Source organism: Mustelus asterias, unplaced genomic scaffold, assembly GCF_964213995.1.
Source record: "Mustelus asterias unplaced genomic scaffold, sMusAst1.hap1.1 HAP1_SCAFFOLD_740, whole genome shotgun sequence".
NCBI classification, from domain to species: domain Eukaryota; kingdom Metazoa; phylum Chordata; class Chondrichthyes; order Carcharhiniformes; family Triakidae; genus Mustelus; species Mustelus asterias.
Window position 1 is genome coordinate 127,731 of NW_027590689.1, and position 16,080 is coordinate 143,810.

The window sequence follows — 16,080 nt, forward strand, 5'->3', positions numbered from 1 at the left end:
TGCAAAAATTAAGATTGTATGTCCTTGACTATAGAAGATTAAGGGCTGATCCAATTTGGGTGTTTAAGAGGACCAAGTATATTTAAATAATCAAATAAATCGGTAGGATTCCCTGTTCTGGATTCCCCCATCAACTCCTCTGATGGGGGAATCCAGAACAATGCCGCATAATCTTAAAATCAGAGCTAGATCATTCAAACATGGTATCAGAAAGCATTAATTGTTTCCACAAAAAGCTGTTGAGGCTCGGTCAATTAAAATTCTGAAACTGTGATTTGTAGATCTCTGTTAGGCAAAATTATAAAAGTTACAGAATCAAGGTGAGAAGATGGAATGAAGAAATGGAAGAACCAAGACCTACTGGAATGACAGAGCAGGCTCAAGAAACTGAATGGGCTCCTGTTCTTATGTTTAAAATTATTCACAAAACATTTTTCCTCTTCTGAGTGGCCCAACAATTTCCAATTATTACATGCTTTTTCTTTGTCACTATGTTTGCAGCACATTTTGTTTTAAGTAATATAAGTAAGCCGACCATTGCTGTTTGTTTCTTCTTCAGTCATTGATTGCAGCCTAAATATTGAGATAAAAGTCTTCTGTCAGTTGTGAAGTTGCTGCCTGATGTGGGATAATAAGAGTAGTGAGATTTTTTTAAATCAGTACACATTAAGGCACTGACAGAATTAGCAACATTCAGTTAAATGACTTGAAAATAAGCTGGCAAGAAGCAATTTCCACTTATGGGATGCAGTGATTGATTCAAATAAGTGATTATGATTGTAAAATATTTAATGCTGATAATTTAAATATTATTGTTGATTTTGAGGAATATTGTTCACTTTGGTCAAAAAGCATTTTACACCAGGGAGCAATGTGGAAGGAGGATTGTGCAAGGGGTGGGGGAAGGGCAAACACTAAGGGACTATGTGGAAGGAGGGTCGTGCAAGGAGTGGGGTGGGTTAAGGGTAAGGGAACCTGAACCAAAATGGGACCAGCGTCCTCGCAGGGAGATTTGCTAATACCGTTGGGGAGGGTTTAAACTAATTTGGCAAGGGGGTACGATCGAGAGAGAAGGTTCAGCCTTTTGGAGGTGTACCTCCAAAATTAGAAGAGACAGCAAGTGAATCAGGAAGGCATAGAAGTTATGGACCACTTAAGGAACAAGGGAGTTTGGCAAGATTTGATGGTATCTTAATGCAAGAAGTCTGACAACAAGGCAGATGAGTTAAGGGCATATAAATTAAACATGGGGGTATGATGTCACTAAAACAGAGGTAGGATTGACAACTCAATATTCTATATCGGATCTTCAGTCGAGCAGTGAAGGAGGTGAAAAAGGAGGGGGTGTCACAATTTTGATAAGGAAATCAGTTAGAGCAGTAAAGAGTTAGTGTCTTCAAATGAAGCCATATGGGTAGAACTTAAAAATCAAGAAGAAGCAATCAGATTGCTGGGAATGTTCCATAGGTCCCCTAATCGTCTGAGAGAAATAGAAAGCAGATATGTCGGCAAATTTCAGAGAAGTGTAAAAATAATAGGGAGTGATAGTGACGGATTTCAACTTCACCAACGTTAACTGGGATAGTCATAGTGTGAAAGATTTAGAGGGAGCGGAATTTTTAAAGTGCACCCAGGAAAATCTTTTAAGCCAGTATGTAGAAGATCTTACAAGAGAGGGGATGATGCTGGACTTCAATTTATGTAAGTGGTTGAAGTATCAGTCGGAGGATATTTTGCAGACATCGATAATAATTCTGTTAGATTCAAGATTGTTATGGAAAAGGACAAAGATGGGCCTGAAATCTAAGTTCTAAACTGGAGAAAGGCCAATTTTAATAAGATCAGATATGATTTGAGCATAGTGGAGTAGTAGCAGACACTTTTAAGTAAATCTGTGACAGAAAGGTGGGACGCATTCAAGAAGGAAACAGGGAGCATATAGGGCCAATATGTTCTAAGAAAGAAAAACAGTGGGACCAATAAATCCAGTGAGTCCTGGATATCGAGGGACATAATACAGCATTGGACAAAGAGAAAAAGAGAGGCTTTTGGTTGATATCAAGGTCTCAAAACAGCAGAAGCCCTCGAGTATAGAATGTGGAAGAGGGAACTTAAAAAGGAAGTTGGGAGAACAAAAAGGGGACATGAAAGGATACTGGCAGATAAAATAAAGGAAAATCATAAGTTGTTTTACAAGTACATTCATAGTAAAAGGAGAACTGTGGAAAGAACAGGGCCCATTAAAGACCACAGTGGTAATTTGTGTGTGGAGCCGGAGGATGTAGGTAAGGTTCGAAATAAATACTTTGTGTCAGTATTCATGAGTGAAAGGGACATTGCAGGTATAGAAATCATGGAAAAGGACTGTGATACAATTAAAGTAGTCCCATCCCCAAGCACAGCACCTACCATTTTCGCAAGGTGGAAGGCGGGACGGGGGGGGGGGGGGGGGGGGGCGGGTGGGGGGGGGGGGGGGGGGGGGGGGGCGGTGGGGGGGGGGGGGGGGGGGAGGCGGCAGGCGGGGGGCAGTTTTGGGGGTGGATTCCAAGTTGCACATCTGTGGCTCACTGAGGCTGCTGCCCATATTAAACAACAGCTGTCTCCATTCATGTCTGATTTTTGTTAGTAAGAAGTTTAACAACACCAGGTTAAAGTCCAACAGGTTTATTTGGTAGCAAAAGCCACACAAGCTTTCGAAGCTCTAAGTGGCTGTCTTGTCTGGAGACAATACACATCTTTTTAGCCTGTCTTGATGCTCTCTCCACTCCCATTGTTTTGTTTCTTAAAGACTTGATTAGTTGTAAGTATTCGCATTCCAACCATTATTCATGTAAATTGAGTCTGTGTCTTTATAAACTCTGTTTGTGAACAGAATTCCCACTCACCTGAAGAAGGGGCTTAGAGCTTCGAAAGCTTGTGTGGCTTTTGCTACCAAATAAACCTGTTGGACTTTAACCTGGTGTTGTTAAACTTCTTACTGTGTTTACCCCAGTCCAACGCCGGCATCTCCACATCATGATTTTTGTTAGCCAAGAGAAAAAAATAGCAGGCAAATCTGATAGGAGCAGATCTAAGCTTTGTCGAGTTGCTTGAATATGTAGGACATTCTTTTGGTTATGGTCACAGGACACCTTGGTGGTCAGGTGTCCTTTTGTGTTGTTAAAAGTAGGTATGAATATATGCAAAAAACAAACTCATTGGAACTATCAAGCAGATTTGAACTGTCAAAACCAACTGTCTAAAGGAGCTGTTGAGGTATTTAAAACTCCCATCCTTTATTTGTGAATAAAACTGGAGTGTTAAAAAAAATCAATGCTTGCTATATCACTATCTTGACTTAAGCCTGAGGATTATCATTACTGGATTAGTGCTGCATGAATGATTTAATAAACTTCCATTATCACAGTGGAGTGTCTGCCATTTCAGTCATTTGACAGTCCTGAGTAGTTATCACCTCTTTGAAGTGGGACCAGGAATACTTGATTTTATAAGTAATGAAATGAAATTAAATGGTTTTTAAAATCAGCATTTTCTTTTCAAATAGTGAATTCTTCAGTAGACCCATAAGAACTTTATTTGATCTCATCTTAACACAAATCCTGAGGTCTTTCTATGACAGATACTGGATGGATTGGCATAGTGTAAAGAAAAAGGATGGTGGGTGGGGAATGGAATGCTATGAGTTGGCATAAAGGGGCTATAAAGGGCCATGTAGAGTGGATGGAGGAAATAGCTTTCCATAGATGCTCTAAGGAGCCATGGGAGGTGGGTAAATGGCATGGGGAGTGTGAAGGTTGGAGGGATGTTATTGTTTTCATTTAAAATGTCAACGCAGTGCTGAAACACTGAGGCAAGCCATCCACCCAGCCCACATCCACACCCAGCAGCCTCTGCATAGTTTCCAAAAATTATGGCCTGAATGTTTGTTCTCAGGTCAGGTTGAAAGTGCACTGAATTCCCATCCCCCTTCTATTAAGTCCTGAGTCAGAATGCTTGTAGGCTACCTTCCCACCTAAAAGCTCCAAATCTTGTTGGGTTTGCCTGCGGCTCTCTGAAGTGGAGAGGTGGTCCCTCGTTCAAAGGCACTATGTGTCCTACTGAGGCACCTGGAATCAGGAAGGTGGGGCCTCAGAGTGAGCCATCCTTGCTGGTGATCCCACACCTCCCTCCCCCCATCTCCAATGACCAGCATTCCCCTTCCAGGGAACCCCACTGACCTGATTCCAGAGGATTAATTGTTGATTCCCAGTGCATTACTGGGAGTGGGCAGCTCTCCTCATGGTGCTGCCGAACTACAAAGCTGTCAGCCTCGAGATTGGGATTTCTGCCTGACGTGGGCCTTACTTCAGTGGGAGCCCTGATGGTTTCGGAATAGTATCAAGCCTCCTGTGTAGAGGTAATGTGGAGCTCCCATTGGTTCTCCATTGGGTGGTTTCCATGTCCCTGCTATTAAATTTCACTCATAGCTTTGTAAAAGGTACTGATCTATTGGAGATTAAATAATCACTCATCAGGTTTATAAATCAACCGTCCATCCATATTAGTTCAGGTTTTAAGAATAGCAACACATGATTTTTATAACAAATTGCTTGGATTAAAGGGTTTCTCTCGATTTGAAATTAATGTTCTGCCTTGTGGTGCCCAGAAGTCCGAAATGACCATGCTATTTTAGACAAATGCAGTAGCTTTCATCCAATGTGTTGCAAATCAATGTTATTGTTGCCATGGTGCAGATTGTAGTGCAGAGTGAGTGATGTGGTATTTGACAATATAGTTCCTAAATCATTTTAGAGTAATATAACAATATAACAGTACAGTTGGCATGAGTGTGAATTGATCCCCGGAACTCTTTGTATTAAAATTCTCATCGGGAACTACATTGATTTGAGGAATTTACAAATACAGAATGACCAATTTTCTATGCAACCATTCCCAGATAATACAAGCCAAATATTATCTCGCTCCTGTTAGTGCATTTGTTTCAGAAATTGTGAAGCAAATAGGTTAAAAGTACACTTCTATTGATGTTTGACTCTGTATTTCTTAAATCAGTTTGTCGCATAACATGTTTTCAGGTTCCTATTCTTTTGAAATAACTTCCTCTTGAAAGAAATTTGAACCCTAAACGTGTCTCTCAGAATATGGTGCAAGTCCTGTAGGTGTCCTGTTCCTCTGACCCTGACATACTGTTTACCCCTGACCTTGCCAGCGCACAGTGCTGTGCCTCACTCACTCCCTCTTGGTGTGTGTGATCCCTGGCGATTGCTGCTCGCTGGAAGGATCAGCGCGGGAAGGCGAGCAGCTGAGATCAAGCTGCACATTGGGCTTCAGCGGGCGGGGGTAATGGCGCTTCATCTGGACGACTCCTTCCCTTACCAGAGTCTGCTGCTGAAGAAGGAGACGGGCGCCGCGTCTTTCCTCGCCCGGTACCCGGAGTACGACGGCAGGGGGGTTCTGATCGCTGTCTTGGACACGGGAGTGGATCCGGGAGCACAAGGACTGCAGGTAAAGGCAGGCGATCGCAAGCTCGGCATCGTGAAGCCTCGGCCTCGTACACAACACAGCCACGTAGACTTTTAGAAGCAGCATTAAATCGACCACCATTCACCTTGGAAGCAAGATATTATTATCTTACACCACATTTAATACATGTAAAATAGCATTTGATTACAACCCGGATGTGTTAATAAATTATTGGATGGTGGTGATCAAGACTTAACTGGCCTCTTTCAAATTAAGAAGTTTAACAACACCAGGTTAAAGTCCAACAGGTTTATTTGGTAGCAAAAGCCACACAAGCTTTCGAGGCTCTGAGCCCCTTCTTCAGGTGAGTGGGAATTCTGTTCACAAACAGAACTTATAAGACACAGACTCAATTTACATGAATAATGGTTGGAATGCGAATACTTACAACTAATCCAGTCTTTAAGAAACAAAACAATGGGAGTGGAGAGAGCATCAAGACAGGCTAAAAAGATGTGTATTGTCTCCAGACAAGACAGCCAGTGAAACTCTGCAGGTCCACGCAACTGTGGGAGTTACAAATAGTGTGACATAAATTCTGATTCTAGGATCGCATGATAAAGACTCAGGAGGAAAAAAGCAGAAATATTTATGTGAAATAGTGTGACATAAACCCAATATCCCGGTTGAGGCCGTCCTTGTGTGTGCGGAACCTGGCTATCAGTTTCTGCTCCGCGACTCTGCGCTGTCGTGTGTCGCGAAGGCCGCCTTGGAGAACGCTTACCCGAATATCAGAGGCCGAATGCCCGTGACCGCTGAAGTGCTCCCCAACAGGAAGAGAACAGTCTTGCCTGGTGATTGTCGAGCGGTGTTCATTCATCCGTTGTCGCAGCGTCTGCATAGTTTCCCCAATGTACCATGCCTCGGGACATCCTTTCTTGCAGCGTATCAGGTAGACAACGTTGGCCGAGTTGCAAGAGTATGTACCGTGTACCTGGTGGATGGTGTTCTCACGTGAGATGATGGCATCTGTGTCGATGATCCGGCACGTCTTGCAGAGGTTGCTGTGGCAGGGTTGTGTGGTGTCTTGGTCACTGTTCTCCTGAAGGCTGGGTAGTTTGCTGCGGACAATGGTCTGTTTGAGGTTGTGCGGTTGTTTGAAGGCAAGAAGTGGGGGTGTGGGGATGGCCTTGGCGAGATGTTCGTCTTCATCAATGACATGTTGAAGGCTCCGGAGGAGATGCCGTAGCTTCTCCGCTCCGGGGAAGTACTGGACAACGAAGGGTACTCTGTCCACTGTGTCCCGTGTTTGTCTTCTGAGGAGGTCGGTGCGGTTTTTCGCTGTGGCGCGTTGGAACTGTTGATCAATGAGTCTAGCGCCATATCCTGTTCTTATGAGGGCATCTTTCAGCGTCTGGAGGTGTCTGTTGCGATCCTCCTCATCCGAGCAGATCCTGTGTATACGGAGGGCTTGTCCGTAGGGGATGGCTTCTTTAACGTGTTTAGGGTGGAAGCTGGAGAAGTGGAGCATCGTGAGGTTATCCGTGGGCTTGCGGTACAGTGAGGTGCTGAGGTGACCGTCCTTAATGGAGATGCGCGTGTCCAAGAATGCAACCGATTCCGGAGAGTAGTCTATGGTGAGCCTGATGGTGGGATGGAACTTGTTGATGTCATCATAGAGTTGTTTCAGTGATTGTTCACCATGAGTCCAAAGGAAGAAAATGTCATCGATGTATCTAGTGTATAGCACCGGTTGAAGGTCCCGTGCGGTGAAGAAGTCTTGTTCGAACCTGTGCATGAAGATGTTGGCATATTGAGGTGCAAATTTGGTCCCCATGGCTGTTCCGTGTGTCTGGATGAAGAACTGGTTGTTGAAGGTGAAGATATTGTGGTCCAGGATGAAGCGGATGAGATGTAAAATTGCATCTGGAAACTGGCAGTTGTTGGCGCTGAGCACTGAGGCCGTTGCAGCAATGCCATCGTCATGGGGGATGCTGGTGTAGAGTGCTGAGACATCCATTGTGACGAGGAGCGCTCCTGGTTCAACTGCTCCATGTGTGCCGAGTTTCTGTAGGAAGTCCGTCGTGTCGCGACAAAAGCTGGGGGTTCTTTGTACAATGGGTTTCAGGATGCCCTCGACATAGCCGGAGAGGTTCTCGCACAGGGTCCCATTGCCCGATACGATGGGACGGCCGGGTGTGTTTGCCTTGTGTATCTTCGGGAGGCAGTAGAGATCTCCAACGCGGGGAGTACGTGGGATGAGAGCACGGAGGGTGTTCTGAAGGTCCGGATCAAAGGTCTTGATCAGAGTGTTGAGTTGACGGGTGTGTTCTTTGGTCGGATCTGCAGGTAACTGTCTGTAGTGTTCCTCGTTGTTGAGTTGTCGGTACACTTCTTTGCAGTAATCCGTTCTGTTCAGTATGACGATGGCCCCTCCTTTGTCTGCTGGTTTGATGACAATGTTGCGGTTGGTCTTGAGAGCGTGGATGGCGTTACGTTGTGCTTGGGTGATGTTCGGGGCTGTCTTGTGAGTGCGGCTGATGAATTTGGTGTTGACGCACCTCCTGACGGCTTGGGCATACATGTCAAGTCGAGGGCAGCGGCCTTCCGGAGCAGTCCAATTCGACTCTTTCCTCTTCGGATGCACTGCGGATCTCTCTGTCGGCTGTTCCAGTTCATTGGCTTTCAAATGTGCAGTTTTAACACTTTGCTCCTCTCATCACTGTGAGGTTATTAATTCGTGCATATTTATTCACTCATTTTGATATTCCCACTTGATTAGTATCGTAGTATTCGTATAGTATATTAGATAACTGGCTGGACCAAGTATACTGGATATTGAGTTCACTCTTTGAGACCAATTTCCTCTGTGCCATGAATAGTATAAGTTTATTATGACTGTTAGAAGATTGTGGAGAGATGTGTGTATGCATATATATATACATACACACACACACCCTTGGTCAGCTGGAATTTGGGGAAGGGATGTGTATTATAACAGTACTTGTGCTCAATTTCCAGTGACCGGAAACTACAGGCTTTCCTCTTGACAGTGCTATGACAATGCACAAGCCGAATTTCATGTTTGATCTAGAGTGGAATTTTGCGATATAAATAATTTTTCCAGTCACCCTTTTATTTCTTAGCAAGGTACCAAGGTTACACTTTAACGTACGGTTAAAAAGTTGTATAAATTATTTCATCCTTCATTGCATATTGTTTATAATTGCCCGTGGAAGCAATTGATCTATTATATCATTTTGGAATAAACAGACAATGCAGTTTCCAATATGACCTCAAGAAAAATAAAGTTTGTTTTCAGGTTCCAAAGAATATTATGTCACCCTCTCCCCTCCACCCTTCTCCAAAAAAAAAACAAACTTCCCTGCCTGCTGATAAGTCAGAAAATGAAGGGAAAGTGACAGCTTCCAAAAATTAGGATACCTTTTAAATGTGGTGTTAATTAGGAACCCAGTTGTGTACTACATACAGAAAAACGAAGAACTGGATGTAGTTTGATCCTAAATTTCTAAAATTAGATTGGTAAGTTATTAAAGTGAAGTTGAGGTCATCATAGACTTTTGACCTTTTCATTTCACTCATTTAAGCACATTTTAAAGTGTAATTAAATTAGAAGGCCAAAATCTTGTTTTTAAATATTTTTACATGTATTGAACTGGAAATAATGCCTCATACACAATTATGGTTGATCATTCCAGTTACTTTCATGTAACTGTCACAGGACATAATGGATGTGAAAACTTAGAAACATTTTTGCTGCGGAAAGAGCTCATTTGGTCATCTTGGCCATGCCAATTGGGAAAATTGTCACCCAGTCCAATCTCTCCTTCCAGCTCTTGGTCTCGAGCCCTGTAAGTTAAGACGTTTAAAGTGCATATCCAGATTTTTCTTAAATGTGATGTTGCCTCTACTATGCTTCCAGGTGGTTAGTTCCAGAATCCCATCACACTCTGGTTGGCAAAATTGTATTGCCACTTTCTCTAATCCTTCTGCCAATTTATGCCCCCTGGTTATTTCTGCAAACAGAAATTGGTCATTCCTATTGTTGGAGTAAAATTGAGACTGTTCAAGCCATTATTGTGACTTATAAAACTTTTTAAGCCATCATTGTGAATGTAAAACTTTTTAAGACAAGAAAAGTTGTGTATGTAACTTTTGCACTCTGTGGTTAACCACAAACACTCGAGCCTTGACTAGTGACAAGCTGGGGTGAGCCATGTCTCATTTTTAGTGTAAAAGTGCAAAGCAAGCAGGAATAGTCAGACAGCAAAGGACAAGAATAGTTAGGTCGCTCAGGGGCAGATGGCCTGAAATTGGCCTAGAACAGTGAGGTATTTTCAACGAAATGTGATTGGGAGTTATTGATAACTAACTATTGGCAAGGGGCACACTTGGCCAAACTATGTAACCGCCTACGGCTTGATGCAAAACTGCTGATGTTTGCGATGTTTTAACGGATATAAATGCACTTGCTGCCAAGCCAGATTGAGGAACTCTGCCCAGAGATCCTCCCAAAGCTTCGATTCAATAAACTGCATGTTGAATCTCAAGTCTGATCTCCGAGTGGTGACTTTTCCCACAACACCTATCGACGCCATCTAGGCTCTTCATACTTTTATACAATTGAGTTAAATCTGCCCTTAGGTCCTATTTTCCAAAGAAAACAACTCTAGCTTATCTAAAGGAGCTAATTACATTAGCTGATGTAAGCCTGCTATTCAAAAAGGGAGTTAGAGAGAAAACAGGGAACTATAGACCGGTGAGTCGAACTCTAGTTGCTAGAGGCTATTATCAAGGATTTCATAACTCGGCATTTAGAAGGCAGTGGTATAATCAGACAAAGTCAGCATGGATTTACAAAAGGGAAATCCTGCTTGACGAATCTATTGAAATTCTTTGAGGATGTAACTAGTAGAGTTGACCAAGGAGAAGCAGTGGATGTGGTTTATTTGGACTTTCAGAAGGCTTTTGACAAGGTCTCACATAACAGACTACCATGTAAAGTTAAAGCACATGAGATTGTAGGTAATGTCTTGAGATGGATAGAAAACTGGTTAGCAGCAAGGAAGCAAAGAGTAATAAATGGGTCTTTTTCCGATTGGCAGTCAGTGACTCGTGGGGTTCTGCAGGGATCTGTGCTAGGACCCCAACTGTTCACATATATTAATGATTTGGAAGAGGGAACTGAGTGTATTATCCCCAAATTTGCAGATGATACAAAGTTGGGTGGGAGAGTGAGCTGTGAGGAGGATCCAGAAGTGGGGATCAGGATATTGAATTTGATGACCAGCCATGATCAAAGTGAATGGTGGAGCAGGCTCGAAGGGCCGAATGGCCCATTCCTGTTTCTATGTTAATCTTCACTTGTAGCTAAAATTTCCTGTTCTTGGACTACATCAAATACTCTACCCTAGTTGACTCTCCTTGTTATTACCTGAACAAGTTGAATCATATTAGTCTGAAATGAGACCTATCTTTAACAAATCCACGCTGACTGCCCCTGGCTGATGAGTACCTCGAAATGACAATTTATTTGGTTTCTCAGAATTCTTTCACTTGCCCACCATTGAGGTTTGGCTGACTGGTCTGTAATTACTTGTACTATCCTGTGTCCCTTTTTATACAGCAGTATAACATTAGCAGTCCTCCAGTAATACCCCTGCAGCAAGAGAGGATTGGAATAAGATGGTCAGAACCACTGCTATTTCTTCCCTTGCTTTAGCAGTCAAAGCAAAAATTGAAAATTTTGACTGGTCCATTGGTGATGGTATTATTTGATGTCAAACAATTTTATATGTCTCTATGTGTATCATATCAGTTGTCAGGTACCTTTATATTTTTTAATTGTTATATGATGCAAAAAGGTTAAGTTAATTTTAGGTGAACTGAGCTAGATGGAATCTCAGCTTTATAACAACCGACAAAACTTAATACTTTTAAAGTAATTTTGATAGATGAAAATACGTGTCGGGGGATATGTAAATAAAAAGTCTTGTGTATGGTACACATTTCCTGTGCACAAATCTTTTAAGATTTTACCTCAACATTTATAATAACAGTTGGTTAAAAAAACACTGTAATTGGTTTCCTGTCAGGGTGTAGATGCAAGTTCCTGCCTTTTGTGGTGCAAATTGATGAGCAGAGGCATTCTACCAATTTTCACTCAATGTGAAGGTAACTTTGATTTTTAATCAATCTTATCTCATTTAAATTTTTTAAAAATTATTTTCTTTTATTATTCTCTCCCTTGCCACCGTCTGAAATTCTTCACAATTCCTATCCATGATGCAGCCTCAAGTCATGGGCCAATTTTTTTCCGCCTTATTCAGCTTTGCATTGCAACTCTCGTGTCAGACGTAGACCAGGTTCAAGTTCCGTTCCTGTCCTCTTCCTCATAGACACTGTACTGTTCCCTTCTAACACTTGCCTCAGCTTTCTGCACATAATCAGCTGGGCAGCAATATGCACATTTTAAAAACATAATATTTCATAAACTTAGATCAACTTTTTTGATGAAATAACTTTTGTATGTATATAGACAGAGACAATCATTTACAGAGCATTTTTTAACCAGTTGCCCATTATAAATGTTGATGTAAAATCCTGGAAGTGTGTACCATACCCAAACTTTTGAATTATATGTCTCCCCAACATGTTTTTCATGCATCAGAATTACATCCAAAGCATTTAGTTTTATTGCTTATTATAAATAATTTAGATTCCATCCAGTGCCATTGTTTTTCATGTTTATTACTGACCATAGAACCATTGAAAATTACAGCTCAGAAACAGGCCTTTTGGCCCTTCTTGTCTGTGCCGAACCATTTTTTGCCTAGTCCCACTGACCTGCACTTGGACCATATCCCTCCACACCCCTCTCATCCATGAAACCGTCCAAGTTTTTCTTAAATGTTAAAAGCATTTACCACTTTATCTGGCAGCTTATTCCACACTCCCACCACTCTCTGCGTGAAGAAGCCCCCCTAATATTCCCTTTAAACTTTTCTCCTTTCACCCTTAACCCATGCCCTCTGGCTTTTTTCTCCCCTCGCCTCAGTGGAAAAAGCCTGCTTGCATTCACTCTATCTATACCCATCAAAATCTTATACACCTCTATCAAATCTCCCCTCATTCTTCTGGGCTCCAGGGAATAAAGTCCCAACCTATTCAATCTCTCTCTGTAACTCAGCTTCTCAAGTCCCGGCAACATCCTTGTGAACCTTCTCTGCACTCTTTCAACCTTATTTACATCCTTCCTGTAACTAGGTGACCAAAACTGTACACAATATTCTAAATTCGGCCTCACCAATGCCTTAGATAACCTGACCATAACACTCCAACCTTTATACTCGATACTCCGATTTATAAAGGCCAATGTACCAAAGGCACTCTTTACGACCCTATCCACCTGTGACGTCACTTTTAGGGAATTCTGTACCTGTATTCCCAGATTCCTCTGTTCAACTGCACTCTTCAGAGTCCTACCATTTACCCTGTACGTTCTACTTTGGTTTGTCCTTCCAAAGTGCAATATCTCACACTTGTCTGCGTTAAATTGCATTTGCCATTTTTCAGCTCATTTTTCGAGATGGTCCAAATCCCTCTACAAGCTTTGAAAACCTTCCTCACTGTCCACTACACGTCCAATCTTTGTATCATCAGCAAATTTGCTGATCCAATTTACCACATTATCATCCAGATCATTGATATAGATGACAAACAACAATGGACCCAACACTGATCCCTGCGGCACACCACTAGTCACAGGCCTCCACTCAGAGAAGCAATCCTCCACAACCACTCTCTGGCTTCTTCCATTGAGTCAGTGTCTAATCCAATTTACTACCTCCCCATGTATACCCAGCGACTGAACCTTCCTAACTAACCTCCCATGAGGGACCTTGTCAAAGGCCTTGCTGAAATCTCGGTGGACAACATCCACTGCCTTCCCTTCATCCACTTTCCTGGTAACCTCCTCGAAAAACTCTTAATAGATTGGTCAAACATGACCTACCACACACAAAGCCATGTTTACTCTCCCTAATAAGTCCCTGTCTATCCAAATATTTGTAGATCCTATCCCTTATCACACCTTCCAATAACTTGCCCACCACCGATGTCAAACTTACTGTTCTATAATTTCCCGGATTTCTTTTGGAACTTTTTTGGAACAACGGAACAACATGAGCCACCCTCCAATCATCCAGCACCTCCCCCGTGAATACTGACATTTTAAATATGTCTGCCACGGCCCCTGCAAGTTAAACACTACCTTCCCTCAAGGTCCGTGGGAATATCCTATCCGGTCCTGGGGATTTATCCACTCTGATTTGCCTCAAGACAGCAAGCACCTCCTCCCCTTTAATCTGTAAAGGTTCCGTGACTTCCCTACCTGTTTGCCCTATTTCCGTAGACTCCATGCCCACTTCCTCAGTAACTACGGATGCAAAAAAACCATTTAGTATCTCCCCCATCTCTTTTGGTTCTATACACAGTCTACCATTCTGGTCTTCAAGAGGACCAATTAAAATTCTCCTGAACACATTTTACAAACTCTACCCCGTCTAAACCTTTAACAGTATGCAAGTCCCAATCTATATGTGGAAAATTAAAATCCCCTACTATCACAACTTTGTGTTTCTTGCAGTTGTCAGCTATCTCTCTGCTGATTTGCTCCTCCAGTTCTCGCTGACTATTGGGTGGTCTATAATACAACCCCATTAATGTGGTCATACCATTCCTGTTTCTCAGCTCCACCCATAGGGCCTCTGTAGACAAGCTCCCTAATCTATCCTGCCTGAGTACCGCTGTAACATTTTCCCAGACCGACAATGCCACCCCCCCCCCCCCCCCCGCCCCCACCTTTTGTCCCTCTGCCTCTATCCCGCCTCTATCCCTCTTGTTGCTGTGGAGAAAGGCAGAGCTGTGACTGGTGACAGGATTTTTGGGGTAAGAATTAGTTTTAAGTACTTTTCCGCGGGTGTTATTTATTTATTTAATTTAGTTTTAAATTTTGGCGCGCAACCGGCAGTGGCCGCGGGGTTTACTGGGAAGGGTCAAAAGTTCTATATAAGTCAGTTAGTTGGGAGGTTAGTCCTCTTGTTGCTGTGGAGAAAGGCAGAGCTGTGACTGGTGACAGGATTTTTGGGGTAAGAATTAGTTTTAAGTACTTTTCCGCGGGTGTTATTTATTTATTTAATTTAGTTTTAAATTTTGGCGCGCAACCGGCAGTGGCCGCGGGGTTTACTGGGAAGGGTCTCTTGAGTTTTTTTTTTAGTGCACAGGAGGTTTAAAAGGCAGGTCCCACTATCTAGCGGGCAGCGTTGGGAGCGGGCAGCGGAGTGAGACGGAGCTGAGTGAGAACTGAGGGGCTTTGGCTCATCGGGCTTAGGCAGAAAGGGCGAGCAGGGGTGAGTTTCTTATTTTAAAAAAATTTTATTTATAAGTTACTTTTCTCCGGGTACCTTGGTAGAAATAATTTGGAACAGAGAGGAATAATCTTCATTCACTTTTTTCCCTGTGTTTAAAAGGGCAATTATGACTGTCAGGCCAGTATGTTGTTCCCAATGTAGGATGTGGGAGGTCCTGGAGGCTCCTAGCCTCCCGGACGACCATATCTGTGCTGGGTGTGTTGAGCTGCGGTTCCTAAGGGACCATGTTAGGGAACTGGAATTGCAGCTCGAGGACCTTCGCCGGGTTAGGGATAGTGAGGAGGTCATTGACAGGAGCTATCGGCAGGTGGTCACACCGGGACCACGGGAGGAGGGTAACTGGGTAACAGTGAGGAAGGAGAAAGCTCGGGTGATGGTGAGCACCCCGGTGGATGTGCCCCTTAATAATAAGTACTCCTGTCTGAGTACTACTGGGGTGGACAGCCCACCTGGGGGAAGCAGCGGTGGCAGTGTCTCTGGAGCTGAGCCTGGCCCAGTAGTGCAAAGGGGTAAGGAAAGGAGGGTAGTGCTAATTGGGGACTCTACGGTGAGAGGGTCAGATAGGCGTTTTTGCGGACACAGACGGGACTCTCGGATGGTGGTTTGCCTCCCTGGTGCAGGGGTCCGGGATGTCTCTGGTCGAGTCCCAGAAATCCTGAAGGGGGAGGGAGAGGAGCCCAAGGTCGTGATGCATATAGGTACTGCTGACATCGGTAGGAAGAGGGAAGGGGTCATGAAAAGAGAATATAGGGAGTTGGGTAGACAGCTGAGAAAGAGGAATGCAAAGGTAGTAATCTCGGGATTGCTGCCTGTGCCGCGGGAGAGTGAGAACAGGAATCGGTGGAGAATTAATGCGTGGCTGAGGGACTGGAGCAAGGGACAAGGATTTGGGTACTTGGATCATTGGGACCTCTTTAGGGGCAGGTGTGACCTGTTTAAAAAAGACGGGTGGCACTTGAATCCCAGGGGGACCAATATCCTGGCGGGAAGGTTGGCTAAGGCTACTGGTGAGACTTTAAACTAGAAAGGTTGGGGGGAGGGAATCGAAATGAGGGGACTGAGAGCGAGGAGGTTAGCTCGCAAATAGATAAGGAATGTAGACAGGGTAAGAGGGAGGTTAGACGAGTGAGGGAGAAGGGAAGTGCTCAGGCTGAAGGTCTGAGAT

The 16,080-nt window shown here is 43.5% G+C and overlaps 1 protein-coding gene across 1 annotated transcript in view; it reads right to left on the minus strand.

Moving 5' to 3' along the window:
* Positions 1-250: 250 nt before the first annotated feature.
* Positions 251-16,080, minus strand: part of LOC144487335 (uncharacterized) — a 57,621-nt gene continuing 41,791 nt past the window's right edge. The window contains exons 2-3 of the mRNA XM_078205413.1: positions 5,377-5,608; positions 251-285 (exon numbers count right to left, since the gene is read on the minus strand). Coding sequence (XP_078061539.1) covers positions 251-285; positions 5,377-5,608 — 267 coding nt within the window. The remainder of the gene's footprint in view (positions 286-5,376; positions 5,609-16,080) is intronic.